The following is a 23,163-nucleotide window of genomic DNA, read 5'->3' on the forward strand; positions in this document are numbered from 1 at the left end:
CCCATTTGGATACAGAAGGCTATATGAGACAATGGGCTGAATTTTTCCGTCGGCAAGTTGGGGGCGGGGCCTGCTCACCGATGCGAAAATGACGCGGGATGACATCGGGGGAATTCACGACATTATCCTGCCCCATTTAAATCTTCATGAAGGTGGGGGCACAGTGCGATCAGCTGTCCACCCGCCGACCTGTCAATTGAGGCCATTGACAGGATAATTAAAACAATTAAAGGACCTGCCCGCCCAACCTTAAGGTTGGCGGGCAGGCCAGGAGCCCTGGCAGGCTTCTGAAAAAACATGAAACTTCATCCACCGGCAGGATGAGGTTTCATGTCAGTTTTTTAAAAGCTTAATAAAGTTTTTGTGCACTTTATTAACATGTCCCATCTCTTGTGACATTGTCACATGAGGTGGGCATGTTAATGATTTTTTTATTTTTCTATTTTTAAACTTTGCAAACCTTTCAGCGATCTCCCTGAGGCAGCACGTAGCCTTAGGGAGATGTGCGCTCTTTCGCACTCCTGCGTGAAAGAGCACACTCTCACATTTGAGGAATCCCCACCCACACAGGAAGAACATAGTGCTTCCCGCTGGGTGGGTCTTAATTGGCCTGCCCACTTAAAATGGTGATAGGGTCCATTTCGGTGGCGGCAATCGGCTGCCCGCCCGCCGCCAAGTTGGTCAGGCCCACTCACCCATCAAGGGCAAAATTCAGCCTAATGTACTTGCTAAATTATGTAAAAGTTTATTAAAGAACCGAATATGCAATTTACATTTGATGGAACCCCAATCACAATATTAATCGTTCCAGGAAAAGAAAGCATAATCTTGTTTCCAATAGAGGATATTTAAGATACCCATCAATATTTAAGCAACATTTACCTTAGATCCCTGAGTAGAAAGCTACAGAGTTTAGTGAAATACCTCTGTCCTAATTAAGGGCAGAACTATCATCACTACACTATAGTAGCTATATCTTTATCATGAGAGATGCTGGAGTGAATCCAACAAGTTTAAAAATGCTACTGTGTGGCTCCAATATTATACCATAAATAAACTGAACCAGCAGGAAGCCCATAAGCACACTTCCCGGACAACATCCTTCATTCTAGTCAACATCCTTCAAGCTAACAGGATACTGAGAGATGCAAATAGTGGTAATTTCCTTGCTACAGAATTGTCTTTTAAAATTAGAACTCAATTTCCTAGATTCAATTGATGAGTGATTAGTGAGCACGCTTAAAAATTAAGGTTATCCATTGCGTCCTTGAGCACAGTTATGCCCAGGCATGTTTTTGAACTTCTGAACCCCTGACCAGCAGATAAACTCTGCTTTTAATTTTAAATCCCTACTTCATAGGGTAATCACTTTTTTAAAGCTTCTAACTCCTTACTGCAGTTGAATTCCTTCACAATCTGTCAACGTGAACAGATTACCACCAATCAGCATTTTGTGGGGTTAATGTAATCTTAACTAGATTCACCATGTAATCACCACTATAACAGTAGGTCAGAGACTTGGTGCTCTGCAATGAATGGCTTACCTCCTTATTTCTTGAGGCCTTTTTATTATCAACAAGGCTTAATCAGGATTGTGATAGAATATTCATCACTCATGTAGATTGGTGCAGTCACATAACTGAATACTCTTGGCACTATCTAGAACAGAGGAGATGACTTGACCAAACTCCTGCCACTGGACTCAATTTCTACCTTCTCCATCACTGGTACAATGCAATTGCAGTATGTACAACCTACAGGATGCACTATAGCAATTTACCAAGATTATTTTAATTGCAAAACAAAAACAGAATTACCTGGAAAAACTCAGCATGTCTGGCAGCATCGGCGGAGAAGAAAAGAGTTGACGTTTCAAGTCCTCATGACCCTTCAACAGATGCTGCCAGACCTGCTGAGTTTTTCCAGGTAATTCTGTTTTTGTTTTGAATTTCCAGCATCCGCAGTTTTTTGTTTTTATCTCTTATTTTAATTGCACCTCCCTTTACTATTGATAAGGATAAGAGCAACGATATCATGGAAACACCATCACCACCTAGTTCTCCTTCAAGTCATACACCATTATGACTTGGACATAAATCACTGTTCCTTTATCATCACTGAATCACGATTATGAGCCTCCATTTTTAACATCATCCAGGGTGAACCATCATCATGAGGACTCCAGCAGTTCACAGAGAAGATCCACCACCACCTTCACAGGCCAAATAAATGTGGTTTTGCTAGTGTTATCTACAGCCTGAGGACAAATTAAAAACCAAAGCCAATTTCCACACAGCAAGATCCCACAAATAGTAAATTAAATAAATTGCTGATTTATTTGTGTTTTGATATTATTTGAGGAAAAAATGATGACCAGCACTCCGCAATAAATCCCTGTTATCAACAGTTGGTTACATAGGGTATTTTCCTGAATAGGTAGAGCAGTTCCAATTAAGGCAGCTAAGCTGATATTTGTAAAATGTGTCTATTTAATAATATAATTGACAAAACTCCATTGCCCTCCAGATTTTTGATCCACATGCAAAAAGATTTGAAGTTCCAATCCAACTAAACATTCCCAGCTCAAAACCAGATGATGGTTCTACAAGACTTTATGAGGTTACATTTACCAATTTTCCATTTGGGATCCAGGTCAAAAGGAAGAGTACTGGTGCAGTCATGTAAGTAGTGGATTTTTGGAAAGGATTTTCTATTTTTACAGTCATTACAGATAATAACTTTCACATTCTCCTACACAAAGGCTGATGAATGCTAATGAGGTATTAGTAATCAATGGAGCATGAGAACACAGTGGAGTATGATTATAGCAGACGATCCATTCAATAAAATAAGTCGTATCCAACAAAGCGATGAACTAAATTCACAACGACAACTCTAGCTTTACAGAATTGATTGACTTTTTTTTTAATTTTGAGTTACTAGACTCTATTATTGTATTCTGTTTACAAAAATAAATTGTTTCAGTGATATTTCTAACATAAAGTTTCATTTTAAATGAAGGTGTCGCGAGTAACCATTGGAAGTTTTCAGTTCAGCCAAAAAAGTGTGTTCCCATTTTTTTACAAAATGCCATAACTGCATAATTTGTTATTGCCTTCTTTGAGAATTTGCCTTTGTGCAAATTTTGACTGCTTTTAGAATAATTAACTTATTAACTTTTGAATCTCTATCGCTCTAATTTTCTCTAGCTCCACAATCCTTTGAGATATCTATGCTCCTCTAATTCTGGCCTCTTGGGCATAAGAAATAGGAACTTGAGTAGACCATTCGGCCCCTCGAGCCTGCTCCACCATTCAATAATATCATGGCTGATCTTGTGTTTTGGTTTCCACATTCCCATCTATCCCCGATAACCTTTAATTCCCTTGCCTAACAAGAATCTATCTACCTCTGCCTTAAAAATATATTCAATGACCCTGCTTCCACCACCTTCTGAGGCAAAGAGTTCCAAAGTCGCACAACCCTCTGAGAGAAAAATTTCTCCTCATCTTGGTCCTAAAAGGGCGACCCCTAGTTCTGGACTCACTCACAAGAGGAAACATCCTTTTGACACCCACCTTGTCAAGGCTGTTCAGGATCTTGTATACTTCAGTCAAATCACCCCTCTTCTAAACTCCAATGGCAACAAGCCCAGTCTGTCCAACTTTTCCTCGTAAGACAACCCACCCATTCCAGTCATCAATCTAGTAAACCTCCCCTGAACCACCTCCAATGCATTTAAATCCTTCCTTAAATAAGGAGACCAAAACTGCACATAGTATTTGAGGTGTGGTCTCACCAATGCCCTGTATAATTGAAGCATAATATCCTTACTTTTATGCTCAATCCCTCTCATAATAAAGGACAGCATGCCTTTAGCCTTCTTAATTACTTGCTGTACCTGCACATTAACTTTTTGTGACTCATGCGCTAGAACACCTAGATCCCTCTGCAGCTCAGAATTATGCAGCTGTTCTCCATTTAAATAAAACACTGAGAAGTTGTTCACTTTGGCAGGAAGAACAAAAAGCATTTTCCCACATTAAACTTCATTTGCCAGATCATTGCCCACTCACTCAACCTACCTACATCCATCTGCAACCTCCTCATGTCCTCTTCACAACATACTTTCCTACTTATCTTTGTGTCATCTGCAGATTTAGCTACCATGTCTTTGCTCCCCTCATCTAAGTCACTGATGTAAATTGTAAAAAGTTGACGCCCCATCACAGTCCTATTGCATCTTGCCAATCAGAAAAAAAACCATTTATGGATTCTCCCTTCTTTCTGTCAGCCAGCCAATCTTCCATCCGTGCTAACATGTTACCCTCTACACGGCGCACTTTATTTTCTGTAATAACTGTTGATGTGGCACCTTATCAAATGCCTTCTGGAAATCCAAATACAGTAGGTCTATAGGCTCCCCTTTAGCCACTGTGCACGTTACTCCTCCAATAAATTGTTTAAGCATGATTTCCTTTCACAAAACTATGCTGACTCATCCTAATTGCCTTGAGCTCTTCTAAGTGCCCAGCTATAACATTCTTAATGATCGATTCTAACAACTTCCCCACGACAGAGATCAAGCTAACTGGCCTATAGATTCCTGCTTTCTGCCTCCCTGCCTCCTTGAATAGAGGGGTTATATTTGCTACTTTCCAGTCTGATGGAACCTTTCCAGGATCTAGCTAATCTTGGAAAATTAACACCAATGTATCCTTATTAGCCACCTCATTGGGACCTGGAGACTCGCCAGCCTGCAGCTCCATCAATTTTCTCAGTATCGTTTCCTTAGTGATTTCAATTTCACCAAGTTCCTGTCTCACTTTCACTCTTGATTTGCAGCTATTACTGAAATGTTTTTGCATCCTCTATAGTGAAGACAGAAGCAAAATACTTGTTCATTTCTTCTGCCATTTCCTTATTATTTACTATTAGCTCCCCATTGTCACTCTCTAGAGGACCAACACTCACTTTACTCACTCTTTTCCTTTTTAAATATCTGTAGAAATTCTTGCTATTCAATTTTATATTTCGAGCTAGCTTCCTCTTATGCTCTAATTTCTTTCTCCTGGTTAACCTTTTAGTCACTCTCTGCCATTCTTTATATCCTGACCATTCATCAGTCCTGCCACTCATCTTTGCAGAGTTGTATGCTTTTCCCTCAAGTTTGATGCTTTCCTTAACTTCTTTAGGTAATGACGGATGGCACGTCCTCTCCTTAGAATTTTTCTTTATATTAGGAACGTACTTATTCTGAATACTCTGAAATATCCCCTTAAATGCCTGCCACTGCTACTCTATTGATCTATCCTCTAGCCTCTCCCAGTTCACTTCAGTTAGCTCAGCTTTCATCCCCACATAGTTGCCCTTATTTAGGTTTAAGATACTAGTCTTAGACCCACTCTTCTCCCTTTCACAATCCAATCATATTGTGGTTTCTGTTACCTAGGGGTGCTTTTACTCTGAGGTCATTAATTAATCCTGTCATGTTACACAATGCCAAGTCTAATATAACCTGTTCTCTGGTTGGTTCCAGAACATGCTTCTCTAAGAAACTATCTTGAAAGAATTCTAAGAACTCATCATCCAGGCTGCTACTGTCAATCTGATTTTTCCAGTTTATATGTAGATAAAAATCAACCATGATTATTGCCATCCCTTTATCACAAGCACACAATAATTTCTCTTGAATACTTTGTCTTACACTGTGGCTACTGTTAGGGGGCTTGTAGACCACTCCTACTAATTACTTTTTCCCCTACTATTCCTGATCTCCACCCAAACCGATTCTACATCCTGATCTCCTGAACCAAGGTCATCTCTAACTATTGCACCAATGCTCTCTTTGATTAACAGTGCTACCCCTCCACCTTTACCTAGCTTCCTATTCTTCTTGAATGTCATGTACCCCTCAATATTAAGGAGCCATGTCTCCATAATTGCTATCGGATCATATTTATTTACTTCAATGTGGGCCATCAATTCATTTAGTTTTAATTTCTTCACTAATGGTGGCTTTGCCAATGCTCTGGATTTCTCTCCCTAACCTTCTCCACTTCTTCTAAGTTTCCTTCTTCCTTCAAGATGTTCCACAAACCTACGTCTTTGACCAAGCATTTGGTCATAGAATCATAAAAAATGTTACAGCACAGAAAGAGGCCATTCAGCCCATCATGTCTGTGCCAGCTGAAGAAACTAGGCACTCATTCAAATCCCACCTTCCAGCACCCAGTCCATAGCCTTGTAGGTTACAGCACTTAAGGTGCAGATCCAGGAACTTTTTGAATGTTGACGGTTTCTGCCTCAACCACCAACCTGAGCAGCAAATTCCAGACCCCTCTACCACCTTCTGGGTGAAAATGTTTCTCTTAATGTCCTCTCTAATCTTCTTACCAAGCACCTTAAATCTATGCCCCCTGGTAATTGACCTCTCCATTGGGGCACTGTCTACTGTATCTAGGCCCCTCATAATTTTGTACAACTCGATCAAGTCACCCCTTAGCCTCCTCTGTTCTAAGGAAAACAACCCTGGCCTACATAATCTCTACAAATAGCTGCAATTTTCCAGTCCTGGCAACATTCTTGTAAATCTCTTCTGCACTCTGTCCAGGGCAATTATGCCCTTCCTGTGATGTGGTGACCAGAACTGATTGCAAAACTCCAATTGTGGCCAAACCGGCATTTTATGTAGTTCCAGCATTATATCCCTACTTTTGTAACTGTACCTCATCCAATAAAGGAAAGCATTCCATATGCCTCCTTTACCATCTTTTCTACCTGTCCTGAAACCTTCAGGGACCTGTGGACATGCATTCCAAGGTCTCTCACTTCCTCTACATGACTCAATATCCTCCCATTTATTGAGTATTGCCTTGCTTTGTTTGCCCTCCCAAAATGCATAATCTCACACTTCTCCAGTTTGAATTGTATCTGCCACTTTTCCGCCCACTCAACCAAACGATTGATAGAATTCTGGAGTTCACAGCTATCCTCTTCACTATCAACTACATGGCCCATTTTTGTGTAATTTGCAAATTCCCCAATCATGTCTCCTACATTTAAGTCCAAATCATCACAAACAGCAAGGAATCCAACACTGAGCCCTGTGGAACACCACTGGAAACCGCTTTCCATTCACTAAAACATCTGTTGATCATTACCCTTTGTTTCCTGTCACGAGCCAATTTTGGATCCAGCTCACCACATTCTCCTGTATCCCATGGACTTTTACTTTCCTGACCAGTCTGCCGTATGGGCAGATTTGTCAAACGCCTTACTAAAGTCCATGTAGACCACATCCACTGCAGTCCCCTCATCAATCTTCCCTGTTACTTCCTCAAAAAATTCAATTAAGTTAGTAAGACATGACTTTCCCTTAACAAAACCATGCTGACTATCCCTGATCAATCTATGCCTTACTATGTGACAGTTTATCCTGTCTCTCAGAATTGATTCTAATATTTTGCCCAGCACCAAACTCAGACTGACTGGCCCATAATTATTTGGGCCTATCCCTTGCACCCTTTTTAAACAATGGTACAACATTCGCAGACCTTCATTATCCTGGTACCTCCCCTTTGTCTAGAGAGGATTGAAAAAAGTCACCTGCCCTAATATTTCCTTAAGTGGCTCAGCTGTTTTGTAATTTGTTTTATAATGTTCCCGTGAAGCTTTTTTGGGGCACTTAATTACATTGAAGGTATTATATAAGACAAGTTGTTAGTTTACTACTGCCAAATTTACAAAATAAAGTCCTCGGTTAAACACTGGGAAGCTTGAAGCCATTGTCTTTGACACCCACCTCGCAACCAATTCCTCCTCCCTGGCCACTGTCTCTGGTTGAACCAGACTGCTCGCAACCTTGATATATTATTTGACCTTAAGCAGAGCTCTGACTCAAAGCCTCTCTGTTTTGAAAACAAACTACTGCCACCTCAACAACATTGCCCATTTCTGCCTCTGCCTCAGCCCCTCTGCTGCTGAAGCCTTATCCATAGATTTGTGACCTCTGGGCTTGATTATCCAAGGCTCTACTCAGGCCTCCTACCCTCCATCCCACCATAAACCTCAGCTCATCTAAAACTCTACTGTTTACATTCTAGCTCACCCCAAGTCCCACTCCACCATCACGCCTGTGTTCAAAGACCTACATTGGCTCCCAATCCCCAATACTTCAAATCCAAACTTCTCATCATTATATTTCCATGGCCTACCCTTTTCTTGTCCTCTTCTCCAGCCCTATATGACATGATGAACTCTTTGTTCCTCTGAGTCCAGCTTCATATGCATACCTCCTCTTTGTACCCTGCCATTGGCGGCTGAGTCTTCAATAATCTAGGTTCTAATCCCTGGAACTTCTCCCCAACTTTCTCCACCTTTAAGGCCCTCTTTAAAACACTGATTTTGAACCAAAAGTTTTAGGCACCCATATTAATATTTCTGTCTTTGCTCCATGTAGAGTTTATCTGCTTACTCTTCTCTGAACTGATGTGGGACACTTTGCCTGCTAAACTCACTATATAAATGCTAGAGGTTGTTGCTGTAATTGATATGTCATTAACATTCAGATTATGAACATGTACATTACCCATATTTAAAACTGTTTTTATGTTATTCCAAAATTCTCAATAAACTTTGGCAAGAATTTTCAAATGCATACTTTAATGTCTGATCAGCCGTCCACAATTATTAATAGATAGTTAGGCCATGCAGATTTATTATTCCCTGTGCAGCAGAAGCAAGGTATCTCGCCCACTACTAATGGAAATTAGAAGATTGCAGCAGTGCTGCCTTTTGATAAACACTAATGGAGGGGAGGTATCTTGCTACTGACATGGACTCAAGACAAGTGACCTGTAATCTTCTGATAGAATATATTTGAAATAACTAGTTCTTTTTTGCATTAGATATACCACAACATACTCCTACTATGTTGCCATCTAATTGCATGATTTTGTCACATTAAATTGCTCTGGATTATGCAAACTGTTAATTTTTCTTTCCCTACCTACATATTAGTATTGTCTTTTGTGTGAACTCTTAAGTATTTGCTCCTGATAATAGTAGCCTATGTCAGATTAGAATCTTGTCTAATTTTAACATTGTTGTTGGTTAACTTAAATCCAAAATGCTAAGAATTTAGTTCTCCTTTACTTTGTAACAGTTGGAATTCCCAAGTGCCTGGCTTCACATTTACTGATCAATTCATACAAATTTCAACCCAACTCCCTTCACAATATATTTATGGCTTTGGAGAAACTGAACATCGAAGTTTCAAACATGATCTGAACTGGAATACATGGGGAATGTTTGCTAAAGATCAGCCACCTGGTGTAAGTTTAGAAACTTATTTCCTCAGCCGTGGCTTATTGTGTTTTATTGCTAACATCAAGTGCTGTGAAAAATTGAATTACCCTGGCTACACATCAAACCTGGGATTCAGTGTTGTAAGTCAAAGTGATTACAATTGCTTGAAGTTTTACAGTGAAGAGCAACAGAGCCCATTCACACATAAATCACAGAGCAGTGATTTACTGTAACCCTTTATCTCTCTTATCCAGGACTGTTATCTGCAAAATTGTGAAGCAAATGACTGAATGTTCCTCCAGTTGATGGTAGAATGCAGGTTCATACAGAAATAGCTGACCAAATGTTGTTTGTGCCAGAGCAATGATCTCAACTTTGATCTCTGTTTCTTGGACAAGAATACAGAGCACTGTTGATTAAAGCAAACTGCTGTTTATTTACATTCTCACAAATGCAATTCAATCACAGAAGCCTAGAAATTGTTAGTGGATAAATGTTTTGGTTAAATTCCATCTTCTATTGTAACCCAAGCAATATAAACAAATCCCATTCAGGCCATAAAGGCAAAAGTCCAACAATGCTTGACTTGTCTATCTTAATTAGGTTAACATCGCCCCAAAATAGTAGATAAAGAAATGTCATATCAGTGAGTTAGTTGTTCATCTGTGTGTGTTGCCAAGAGTAAACTAGAATTTTATATAATTTGCACAATAAAAAAAATTAGTGATTTGTATATTCAATTTTTTATTCTTCTGCTAATAACACCTACTTGTGGTTTTATCAAAAGGAAGGTAGTCATAGCAGCTATGAATATAGCTGCAGCTGACCTTGCTGGCTCAGCTCCCCTCTTCCCCAGCATAGTGCTGCATACATATTGGCAAACAGGAAGGAGAATTTATGGATTTCTTGTTGTCTCTAATTTTCAATATATAAGTATTGCTGATAAAAGACAGGTCAAAACTTTTGGTCTTGCACTCATCAGGACAATTCACAAGAATACCAAATGTAAATGGAACCACAATTTATACTAAACAAAAACAGAATTACCTGGAAAAACTCAGCAGGTCTGGCAGCATCGGCGGAGAAGAAAAGAGTTGACGTTTCGAGTTGACAATTTATACTACGTGAGAAGAGAATGCTGATCGGTTGGCAAATTCTTTTAGTAACCTAAATCTCCTAGCATATGAATTGATATCAGTGTAAAAATACTGATACAAATATCTGCTAATGTCTACTCATAATCTGGTTGCTTGATTTCTTGAGAGACAGACAAGATTGGGTGGTCAAACTGTCCTGTCCTGTAACTCATGTTGCTAGTTGACCAAGCTATCGTCTTTTCTGACTGCAGCCATGAGTCTCCTGCGCATCAAATTCTTATACCTTCCTGTCTGACCTGCATACTACATTTGCAGTGATATTGCTTTCTCATTGACACAGTGCTTTCAGCCTCAAGTTACCCCACCAATGAGATGATGGGTCCTTGGGGTCATCACAACTGCCCGCGTTCTGATTGCAGCATTCAAACCATGCTGAGCTGATCCTTTGTTCCATGGTTCTGTGTGGGAGCAGTTTGACTCATTTCTGCCTATATGTCTAGGCATATTCTCTCTCTTCTGGTCATTGTCTACCCCAACCTAACTCTCGGTCCACCAAGTAACTATTTTGTGTTGTACTAAAAATACATTGTTCAATCTCTTATACTATGTTTGGTATGACTTTTACAAAGAAAACCAGTACATAAATCATTTCACAAATATGGATTAAAGAAACAAACTACAAAATATCAACATCAAAATACCAATGTCTGTAAAGCAAACGCTGGGCAAGTTCCATTCTGAAAATCTCATCACAATCTTGTTCTATCTCTATATCACAAAAGCCAGTGGTTAAGTTACAGATGTTATTCTGTTTATTTACAGATAACTAAAAAATCACCGGCCATGATGGGCTGTGCGCCGCCATTTTACATTGGCGGGCTAATTAAGGCCCGACCTGTGCTACCTGTGCAGGTGGGGGGAGGAGGGAGAGTTGGGGCCTGCACATGTACATGAAAGAGTGCAGAAATCTCCCTGAGGCACGGAGCTGCCTCGGGGAGATTAAGTTCATATTGAATGTTTTAAATAAAGATTAACAGTATTTAGACATGTCCCTTCATGTGATAGTGTCACATCAGCTGGGACATGTTTATGAATTGTGAAAAAAAAAATTATTTATTAAATCCTTCAGGACACCTCATCCTGCCCATAGATGAGGTTTCCTGAAAAACATGAAGGCCGCTAGGGCTCTTCGCCTGCCCACCAACCTTAAGGTTGGACCGGCAGCCCTGCTAATTATCTCAATTAGTTTCCTAATGGCCTTAACAGGCCTTTGCCAGTTGGACGGGCGCGCAGCTGCCTCTGGCGCATGCCTGCCAAACAAAAGATCTAAACGATGCACAGTGACATCAGGACGCACAGCCGACGTCACTGTGCATCATTTTACATGTCAGCGTGTTGGGCCTGTCACCGCACTCCAAGGTCAAAATTCTGGCCATTGTGTCCAACATTAGATGTGATTCCGCAATTAGACGACATTTGTTAAACAATCCTAAGTGTGCTAATAATTATACTGACAACCAGTTTAAAATTATCAGTCAGGCTCGCGCTGTGGACTACTTACACATGCTAGAAGCTCCATATATTAATACACAGGGCCCTGTCCTTTGCAGACAGAAAGAACATTGTGCCTTTTACAACTAAACAAAAGAGGCGGCAGCCATTCTCTTGTTCATTCTCCAGGGTAATGCCTTGACCAATCAGGGTTAACCTGCCTGGTTTGAATTTAAACAAAGCTTGGCAGTTAACTCTCAGTTTTCAATTAATTGGTACATTCTCCATGGCAACACATCTACCAATCAGAGTCCACTTGCCAACCAATCAACGCTGTCTTCCTGTGTAGAATAAGTTGTTGTTCTGCTTACATTTGGTGACCTTGTGAATTGTCCTGATGAGTGTAAAATGAAAAGCTTCAACAACATACATCTTTTTCAAAAATACTCAAGTTCTGTACTACCAAAGAAATATATTGTTTAGTAATTGACTTTCATCAGTTATTTTTACCTATATTTTTATTTTGTATTTATACAATGCAGAAGTTTTGTTTTTCCTCTCACATAATCACAATGTGAAGAATATAGGATTGTTAATAGAAAGTGAAGCTTCAGCACATCACACTGTTTTCCTAAGAAAGAACATTAATGTTACACTTCTGCATTTGCGTCTAAGATGACTGCTTTGAGGATGTTTTAAAATGGAATATGATGACAAATGGAGTTGGAAGAGTGGAGAAGAAACAAAAATCAATGTTACCAATCCTGGAAAATTGAATGCAATGAACAACTTTGATTAAAAATAATGCAGAGATATTTAAGAAAATGGAAGGGAAATACATTTTAACAGCAATGAGAATAAATAAAGTTTATGTGAAAAGCATGGATTTAGATTGTAGACAATTAGAGAGATAACAATGGCTGAGCTAATGAATATACTGCAGCAGAAATGTTACACCTAGTCTCAGATCAGCAATCCATTGACATTAGGAATCATCAGCTTAGCTCCCAACTCCACCGGCTCGTGGAAGCATTATAAATGATTCTGTGTTTGGTTTTATTAGAAATTTTCCTCTGAGATTGTGGAATCGTTTTCTTGTTTTAAGTGGCAGCCATCTAAATTCTTCTCAGGTCATAGGAGGACAGTGAGGGACAGTGATATTATGATCAGTGTGTGCACTAAGCATGTGATTCATCCATAGATTCTCAGATGGCATCATACATTATTAGAAACTCATGCTCATTGACTTTTGTTCTTCCTACTGGACAATTATAGTATCCTGTTTTCACTAAAAAAAAATCCACTGCATTTAATTTTCTACCAATGAACAAAGGGCAAATAGCTTATTAACATAAATATAACACAATGAGTAAATCTTTGTGTGAGAATAAGAATTTTATTGTTATTAGGAATAAAATAGTTACTGTATAAAGGACGTTGATGTACAAACTGAAAGAAGCTTTGTCTGTGATATTTTGATAGATCCTGTTGATTGTCTCCGATGAGGGGAAGCACTCAATTTCATACTGCGTCGAATTTAAAATACAGAATTCTATATTTTTCAAAATCACACAGATTGGGCAGTATGTTGAGCTCAGTGGATGGCTGCACACCCGACCCGGCCAAGCATAAAATGACATGCGATGACGTCAGGCGAGTGTCCTGATGTCATCGCATAGTCCCATGATATTTCGTTTGTCAAGCGCACGCCCAAGTCGGCAGCATGCCTGCCGACAATTAAAAGGCCTATTAAGGCTATTAAAAAGTCTTTTAAATTCAAATTTATGCCGCCCGTCCAACCTTACTGTTGACGGGCAGGCAAAAACGCCAAGCGGTCTTTGCACTTTTTAGGAAACCTTATCTATGGGCGGGATGAGGTTTCCTAAAGCAAATAAAATAAAAATTTTACACCCGAATTAAAAACATGTCCCTGCTCATGTCGCAGAGTCACATGAGGGGACATGTTTTATGACATTTTTATTTTCTTCATTAGTTTTTTTAACAGCACTTCTCCCCGAGACACAGAGTTGCCTCAGGGAGATTGAAGCACTCTTTGGCGTGCATGTGCAAAGTTTGCGAAAGGCCCGTTTGCCCTCCTCCCCCAACCCCGCATTGGCAGCGCTGAGTGCTGCTAACCACACTCCATGTTGGGTGGGCCTTAATTGGCCCGCCCGTGTAAAATCGTGGTGCAGTGCTGATCATGGGCGGCTCCCCGACCGCCCCCACCGAGGGCAAAATTCTGCCCATTATTAATTAAACAAGTCGATCAAACCATGAATGCTGGAAATCAGAAATAAAGCACATAGTGCTAGAAATGTACAGCAGCTCATTTAGTATCTGAAAGGGGCCATCAGTTAATGTTTGGATAAACTTCATCAAAATTATTTGAAGGGTTCTAATGAAAGGTCATTTTTATCACTTTGGGATGCACAGAGGTTGCAAGGTGTAGGGTCCAGAATTAGGAGGAATTGGGAGGCAGGAATTTGGGTGTTAGAAGCCCAGGGGAAGACCGAAGGTCAGATTCTGTGAATTCAGAAGCTGGATTGGTGGGGAATGGAGCCAATTTGGAAAAGGGATTATGCGGCAGCTCATGTTCTTGTCCTTTAAATATCCGTTCCTATGCCTCCCAGCACTCATGTAGGTAAGTAAATTTGAAAAGCTTACCTTTTGGTCACAGATGATCCTGATGTCTGTTTTTATGGTGTGCTGGTGCCTCAGGCCAAACCAACTAGGTTTGCATAAATGCGTGGGCCCTGAGCACCTATTTTTTTATCCCCTCACCAATCTGATGAGTGGTGCACTTCCAGCCAGAAATGAGTGCATGCTTTCGCCTTTGCATATTAGGGGCTTAATTAGGCTGCTAGTGCCGAAGAAACAGCCTCTGCCTGGTTGAAGTTATAGGCCACTGACTTTAGTTTAAAAAAAGTTTGTGGCAGAGTTTCCTACGTTCTAACCAGTGCCTATCTAAAAAAATGTTTCTAACATTAACTTTTGATATATTTCACAGTATAAAATGAACAGCTATGGGAGCCAACCTTTTTATATGGGTCTTGAAGAGAATTTCAGTGCCCATGGTGTACTACTGTTGAACAGTAATGCAATGGGTAAGTTAGAGTGTTACTTTATGCACTCTCTTTTAAAAAAAAATCATGTTAAACGTTTTGAGTTCTTTTTTGGCATCAAAATTCATAGTATGTATGATCGAATTCTAGTCAAAGTTTACAGTAACCTATGTGACTGTTATAAAAGTAAACTTTCCCTCCTCTACCTTCTCAACCTGTCTGCAACCTTTGACAAGGTTGACTACACCATCCTCCTTCAATCTATCTCTACTGTCGTCCAGCTGGGTGAGACTGTTTTTAAATGTTTTCATCCTTATCTATCTAATCACAGCCAGGAAATCACTTGCATTGCAAAAACAGAATTACCTGGAAAAACTCAGCAGGTCTGGCAGCATCGGCGGAGAAGAAAAGAGTTGACGTTTCGAGTCCTCATGACCCTTCAACAGAACTCTATTGAAGGGTCATGAGGACTCGAAACGTCAACTCTCTTCTTCTCCGCCGATGCTGCCAGACCTGCTGAGTTTTTCCAGGTAATTCTGTTTTTGTTTTGGATTTCCAGCATCTGCAGTTTTTTTGTTTTTAATCACTTGCATTGGTTTATCTCGCTGCTTCCACACCATTAACTCTGGTGTCCCCCAAGGGTCTATCCTTGCCCCTCTCCTACTTCTCAACTACATGCTACCCCATAGCAACATCATCTGAAATTACAGCATTAGTTTTCATATGAATGCTGATGACACCCAGCTCTACCTCACCACCACTTTTCTGAACTCAACTATTTCTAAATTATCAGACTGCTTATCTGACATCCAATACTGGATGGGCAGAATTTTCCTCCAATTAAGTATTGGGAAGATAATGCCATTGTTTCCAGCCCCTGCCCCAAACTCTGTTCCCTAGCTTACCGACTCCATCCCTCTCTCTGTCAAAAGTCTGAGATTAAGTCAGTCTGCTTGGTGTTATGTTTAATCCTGAGCTGAGCTGAGCTTCCCACCACATATTTGTGCAATTACTAAAACTGCCTATTTCCATCTCTCTTAACTTCACCTCTGTCTAAGCCTATCTGCTGCTGAAACCCTCATTCATGCCTTCATTATCTATAGACTTGATTATTCCAGTGTGCTCATGACTGGTCTCCTACATTCTACCCTTTGTAAACTTGAGGTCATCCAAAACTCTGCTTCCTGTGCCTTAACTCAAAGCATGCCCTGGACCCCCTTTCATCCCTGGGCTCGTTGACTTACTTTGGCTCCCGATCAAGCAACAACTTGATTTTAAAATTCTGATCCTTGTTTTCAGATCTCTCCAGGGTCTTGCTCCTCTATATCTCTGTAATATTCTCCAGCCCCATAACCCTCCAAGATGTTTAGGCTGTTCGAATTCTGGTCTCTTGGCATATCGATTTTAATCATTCCATCACTGGTGGCTGCATGCTTTCAGCTGTCTAGGCCCCAAGCTCTGAAATACCTTTCTTACATCGCTCTGTCTCTCTGCCTCGCTTTCCTCCTTTAAGACACTCTTTAAAACCTACTTCAATGACCAAGCTTTTGGTCATCTCATCTAGTATCTCCTTATGCAGCTCACTGTCTTATTTTGTTTTGCAGTGGTCTTGTAAAGCACCTTAGAACCTTTCATTCAGGAAAATAAGGTGCTCAAGTTGCTGCTGTTGTAAGAATATCGGTAGAATTCTGAGCTTTCATGCACATTTTAAATGCTAATCTTTAACATTTTGAAGTGTACTTTAAGTTTTTTGCTTTGTTCTGACAGAAGGGGATTTTGCAAGTTACTAAAGATTCCCAATATTCAAAGGATTAATCACATTGTATTTAATTAAGTTTTGTACCTGAGATAGATAAGAGCAAAGATAAACATTGTGTTAATAAATGATAAATGGAAGATCAATTTATCTCACCTTCATTATTCGATCTTGTGATCTCAAGGCCTATCTGGGCCTTGGTGTCTGTGATTCTGCCTTAATGTATGAGATTCTGATTTTTATAAGTATCGAAGTAAACAATATAAATAGCAAAGGTAATTGCTGCTAACTGGTATGAAACTCAAAGAATTCTTTAGGGAAGTTACAACTAATGATAAATGGAAGATAAAAGATTAAAATCTGCATTTATCTTAACTCCCAATGAAAGGTAAAAATAAAATTATGGGATATTGATTTACTCATAATCTGGAATTAAATATTTTTAGTACATTTATCTATTTCAGCTAAATTGTTAATTTAAAATGGTTTGAAGACATTGAAACAGTAAAATCATGAATGCGACACGAATGTATTAACCAATATATTTGGCTAACACAATTGAATCAAACAGCAAACAGAACTTCAACCCCCAAGTATGAAACAGACCTCTGGAATTCTTTAATCAATATTTACTGTCTATAAGTCAAAGAGTTCACAGAATGCAAACCAGCACTCTCTAACTTAATGTTTCCGTAATCTTATAGATGGCCTCAGTAGTAATGTGTGACCATTATAGTGATCGTGGTAGCACTCTTGCCTCTGACTCAAAGTTGTGTCACTTTAGCACTTAAAGTCTAAAATCAAAGCTGACAACCCTGTGTAGCACTAAGGGTGTGCTGTACTGTTGAAGGTGCCTCTTTTGGATGAGACATTAAATTGAGGTTCTGTCTGACCTTTCAGGTGAAGATTCTGTGGCATCATTTAGAAAAAGAGCAGGGGAGTTATCCCCAGTATCTTGTACAGTACTCATCTCTCAGTCAACATCATAAAAACAGATAATCTGGTTATCATCACATTGTTGTTGGCATTACCATTGACAGCCATGTTTCCTGTATTACAATAACATCTCCACTTCCTCACACCTCACTGGCTGTAAAAGAATTTGGGACTTACTGAGGTTGTGAAAATGCGCTATATGTGCAAATCTCTTAAGTGCCACAAGTCATAATATAATTAAGCCAGTAGTAATGTACCCCGATATGACTGCTATGTTAGAGCACCTCATCTTTACTTTTGTAAGTATTCTAAAGTACACAGAATAAGAGTAAAATAGTTATTGCAGATAACACAACAATAAGTCAATAGTCTATGTTAAGAAAATAGTTCTTGCATGCATTTAAGGTGAAAACCTGAATAATGACAATACTTAGTAACCTAGGACATTGAACTTAATAATTAGTACTTGTTTGATGCTGTCTGTGATATTTCTAACCTCCAGATGTAACACTTCAACCAACCCCTTCTCTGACATATCGCACTATTGGAGGAATCCTAGACTTTTATATGGTTCTTGGTCCAACCCCAGAAAATGTTGTTGAACAATATACAACAGTAAGTATCCAAGCCTGAATGGACTGGTTTGAATTAATTTCAGGATTTCTACTAAACAAATTTTTAGTATGGTAGGAAGGGTACCCATGGAGAGACCTCAATTAAACTTAATCTGATGATGATTGAAGATTAATTTGCAAGGCGAGTCATGCAGTTTTCACCTGTAATAAATTTTTGCAAAAGGACAAACTCAAATCAACCTTAATGAACCTCAACTTTCCTACAACTTTCCTACAGAAATGGGACTCTCAGATCTCAGTAGAATGCTGGAGAAGTAGTGATAATGAAAACACATTGTTTCACATTTCTGGCTGGACACAAAATTCCAGCCTGGTGAACAAAAATACAAGATAGAATCAAAAAGATCACCAAGCACAATCCAGCCAGCCCCAACCCCCTGCATTCTGAACCTTCCCATGGTGACACCAGTTCAGATGTGTATAAACTGCTGGGTGATTTCCTCCTAACTAGCCTGACAATGTTAATGTAGGCAAGAATTTGATGCAATTATATTAATCTATGCACTCAAAATAGTGTGTGGATGGATTTAAATTTCCTAATCCACGAGAGGATGCCTATTATCTCATTTCCTTGAGATGGTGATAGGTAGATTCTGTCATTCAAGCAATGTGTGGTGAGGTACCGTGAAAAATGGCCCAGTGCAAAGGTATTGTATTGCTGAGGCTAGACCAGGAGAAATATTTCCATATCTAGTTTCAACCTTCTACCAATGGTTGATTGCCCCATCAACAAACCCCATATAGCCAGGCACCATACAAAAGAAAAAGTACCACTATATCCCTGCACAAAAAAACTATCAAATCTTTACACATACTCTTAGAAGATCCTAAAGGATTAATATTACTGCAACAGACAGTTACAATGATAAAGAGTGGAACCATTCATTAATACTTCTGATCCATGCACTTTGCATTATGCATGACCTGATAGCCATTTCAAAGATTTGGTTGCAAGCTGACCAAGGCTGGGACATAAATGTTCAGTGCTATTCAACATTTCAGAAGAATATGAGGCTAGTAAAAGGTAGTGAGATAGCTCCGTTAATTGAGGATGATATTACTACAATAGTGAGAAAAGACCTTTGTTCAGATGATCCAGATGCGGAATCAATTTGGGTAGGGATAAGAAATAGCAAAGTTAACAAGTTACTTGTGGGAGTGATTTATAGGTCCCCTAACAGTAGCTACACTTTAGGATAGAGTATACAGGGAAAAAAGGGTGCTTATAAGAAGGGTATTGAAATAATCATATACGATTCTAATCTCCTTTTGGATTGGAAGAATCAGATTGGCAAAGGTAACCTGGAAGATGAGTTCATAGAGTCTATTCAAGATAATTTCTTTAAGTAGTACATTCCACTGCCAACCAGGCAATTTTAGACCTGGCAACGTGTAATGAGATAGGATTAATTAATAACCTCATACCAAAGGAGCCAATAGGCAATAGTGATCATAACATGATAATTTCATATTCCATTTCGGGGTACGAAGCGTGTCTAAGAATAGTGTCTTAAACTTAGATAAAGGCACTTACAAGGGTATAAGGGCAGAGTTGGCTAAAGTGAACTGGAAAAATAGGTTAGAAGGTGTATAGTAGAGAAGCAATGGCAGAAATGTAAGGCATTCCATAATGCTCAGCAAATATATATTCCATTAAGAAAAAAAACTCAATGAGAAGGAAGGCACTATCCATGGCTAATTAAGAAAGTTAAAGATAGCATCAAATCGAAAGAAAAAGTGTACAATACAGGAAAAATCAGTGGTAGGTCAGAAGATTAGATGGATTTTAGAAATCAACAAAGAATGACTAAAAAAATGAGGGAGAAATTAGAGTATGAGAGAGAGAAAGTTAACTAAAAATATAAAAACAGATATCAAGAGTTCCTAAACGTGTTTTAAAAGGAAAATAGTAACTAAATGAGCATTGGTCCCTTAGAAGGTGAGACTGGAGAATTAATGATGGCAAACAAGAAAATGGCAGAAGCATTAGACAAGTATTTTACATCTGTCTTCATTGTAGAAGATACAAAAAAGGTATCAAGAATGCTTGAAAATCAGGATATGAAAGGGAGGAACTTAAAACAATCAAAATCAGTAGGGAAAAGGTACTGGGAAAACATTAGAACTAAATGTTGATAAGTCTCCTGACTTGCAGTCTAGGGTCTTAAAAGAAGTGGCTGCAGATATAGTATGGTAGCATTGGTTATGATCTTCCAAAATTCCCTAGATTCTGGAAAGGTCCCAGCAGGTTGGAAAATGCAGCTATTCAAGAAAGGAGGAAGACAGAAAGAAGGAAAATATAGGCCAGTTAACCAAACATTTGTCATTGGAAATCCATTGTTAAGGAGATAATAGGTGGACTTTTAGAAAATCATCATACAATCAGGTAGGGTCAACACAATTTTGTGAAAGGGACATCACGTTTGACTAATTATTTAGAATTCTTTGAGGCAGTAACATGCAATATAGATAAAGGGGAACCTGTAGATTTCCAACAACGCTCAAGAAGCTTGATACCATCCAGGACAAAGCAACCCATTTGATTGGCACCCCATCGCAAACATTCATTCCCTCTAATACCGACGCACAGTGGCAGAAGTGTGTACCATCTACGAGATGCCCTGCAGAAACTCACCAAGGTTCCTCATAGCGTAGGAGGTGACATTTCAGCACGGATGGAGGATTGGTTGGCCAACAGGAAGCAGAGAGTTGGGATAAATGGGCCATTTTTAGGTTGGCAAGCTGCTACTGGTGGAGTGACTTGGATGAAGGGACTGAATGTGACTGAATTTTGCTGATGGCACAAAGATAGATAGGAAAGTAAGTTGTCAAGAGGACATAAAGAGTCTACAGAGGGATATAGATGGATTAATTAAGTGGGAAAAAATGGCAGATGGTGTATAATGTAGAAAAATGTGAAGATGTCCACATCTTCCACATTGGTAGGAAGAATAGGGAAAGCGTACTGTTTGAATGGACAGAGACTGCAGAACTCTAAAGGTACAGAGGGATCTGGGTACATGAACCACAAAAAATTAGTATGGATGTGCAGTAAGTAATTAGGAAGGCAAATGGAATGTTGGCTTTTACAGCAAGGGGAATCAAATATAAAATTAGTGAAGTTATACTATGGTTGTACAGGGTGTTAGTGAGACCACACCTGGAGCACTATGTGCAGTTTTGGTTTTGTTACTTGAGAAAGGATATAATTTCATTGGAAACAGTTCAGAGAAAGTTCACTTAACTAATTCCTGGGATGAAGTGGTTATCTTATGAGGAAAGGTTGAGCAAGTTGGGTGTATACTCAATGGAGTTTAGAAGAATGAGAGGTGATCTGATTGAAACATGTATGACCCTGAGGGGTCTTGACAGGGTGAATGCTGAGAGGATATCTCCTCAGAGACCCTGGAACCAGAGGACACAGTTTGAACATTACCAATGTCCCGTTTAAGACTTCAGAGATAATCACAGAATCTTTACAGTCCAGAAGGAGGCCATTCAGTCCATCGAGTCTGCACTGGCTCTCTGAAAGAGCATTCCACCTAGCACCACTCCCCTGCCTTATCCCCATAGCCTTGCACATTATTTCTTTTCAGGTAGCAATCCATTTCCCTTTTGAATATTAATCGAACCTGCCTCCATCACCGTTTCAGGAAGTTTGTTCCAGACTCCAACCATCCTCTGGGTGAAAACATTCTTCCTCACATCACATTTACTCCTTCTGCCAATTACTTTGAATCTGTGTCTTCTTGTTCTTGATTTTCTCTTAAGTGGGAACAATTTCTCACTATTTACTCTATCCATCTCTCTCAAGATCTTGAATCCTCTATCAAGCCTCCTCTCAGCCTTTTCTCCAAGGAAAACAGCCCCAACCTCTCCAATCTATCTTCATAGCTACAGTTCTTTATCCCTGGAATCATTCTTGTGAATCTGCTCTGTACTTTCTCCAATGCCTTCACATTCTTCCTCAACTATGGCACCTAAAACTCCAGTCCTTTGGCACCACCTGTGTCTAAAGAACACTAGAAGATTATCACTAGTGCCTCTGCAATTTCCACTCTCACTTCCCTTAGTATCCTTGGATGTGTCTCACCTGGTCCTGGTATCTTATCTATTTTAAGTAAAGACAGCCTTTCTAACATCTCCTCCTCCTCAATGGTAAATTATTCTAGTGTATCAGTTATCTCCTCTCACACCTTGGCCTGGGTAGCATCCTCTTCCTTTGTAAAGACAGTTGCAAAGTACACATTCAATACTTCCACTTTTCCTCCAGCCTTCACATGCAAGTCCCCTTTCTTGTCCCTAAGCAGCCCTAATCTTTCTTTTGCAACCCTTTTATTATTTACATGCTTATAGAAGAATTTGGGATTCCCTTTAATGTTAGCTGCCAGCCTCTTTTTATGCTCTCTCCTTGCTTTTCATATTAGTTTCTTCACTTCCCATCTGGCTCCTCTATATTCAGCCTGATTCTCCATTTTCGACCTGACATCTATCGTACTCACACTTCTTCCTTTTCATCTTCACCTGTATCCCTCTCGTCATCCTGGGTGCTCTGGATTTATTTGTCCCATCTTTCCCCTTCAAGGGAATATAACTTGACATTGCCTGCAATGCCTTTTCTTTGAAGGTGGCCCATTGTTCAGCCACCACCCTTTTTGCTAGCATTTGCTTTCAACTCACTTGACTCATCTCATCAAAGTTGGCTTTCCCCAATTAATTACCCCTGCTCTGGACTGTGCCCTGCCCTTTTCCATGACCAGCCTAAACCTTATGATTACAATGATCACTGTCCCCTAGAGGCTCTCCCTCTGATATTTGATCCACTTGGGCCAACTTATTCCCCAGAACCAGGTCCAAAAGTGCAGCAGAAAATTATC

General features: G+C 39.6%; 1 protein-coding gene across 12 annotated transcripts in view; it reads left to right on the forward strand.

The window, feature by feature from the left end:
• si (sucrase-isomaltase (alpha-glucosidase)) overlaps positions 1–23,163 on the forward strand; it is a 243,278-nt gene that overhangs the window by 165,715 nt on the left and 54,400 nt on the right. For all 12 annotated transcript variants that reach the window (XM_041216425.1, XM_041216411.1, XM_041216418.1 and 9 more), the window contains 4 exons: positions 2,527–2,681; positions 9,167–9,335; positions 14,905–15,001; positions 18,154–18,266. In XM_041216425.1, coding sequence (XP_041072359.1) covers positions 2,527–2,681; positions 9,167–9,335; positions 14,905–15,001; positions 18,154–18,266 — 534 coding nt within the window. The remainder of the gene's footprint in view (positions 1–2,526; positions 2,682–9,166; positions 9,336–14,904; positions 15,002–18,153; positions 18,267–23,163) is intronic.

The sequence above is a fragment of the Carcharodon carcharias genome, chromosome 2 (genome assembly GCF_017639515.1).
Source record: "Carcharodon carcharias isolate sCarCar2 chromosome 2, sCarCar2.pri, whole genome shotgun sequence".
Lineage (NCBI taxonomy): Eukaryota > Metazoa > Chordata > Chondrichthyes > Lamniformes > Lamnidae > Carcharodon > Carcharodon carcharias.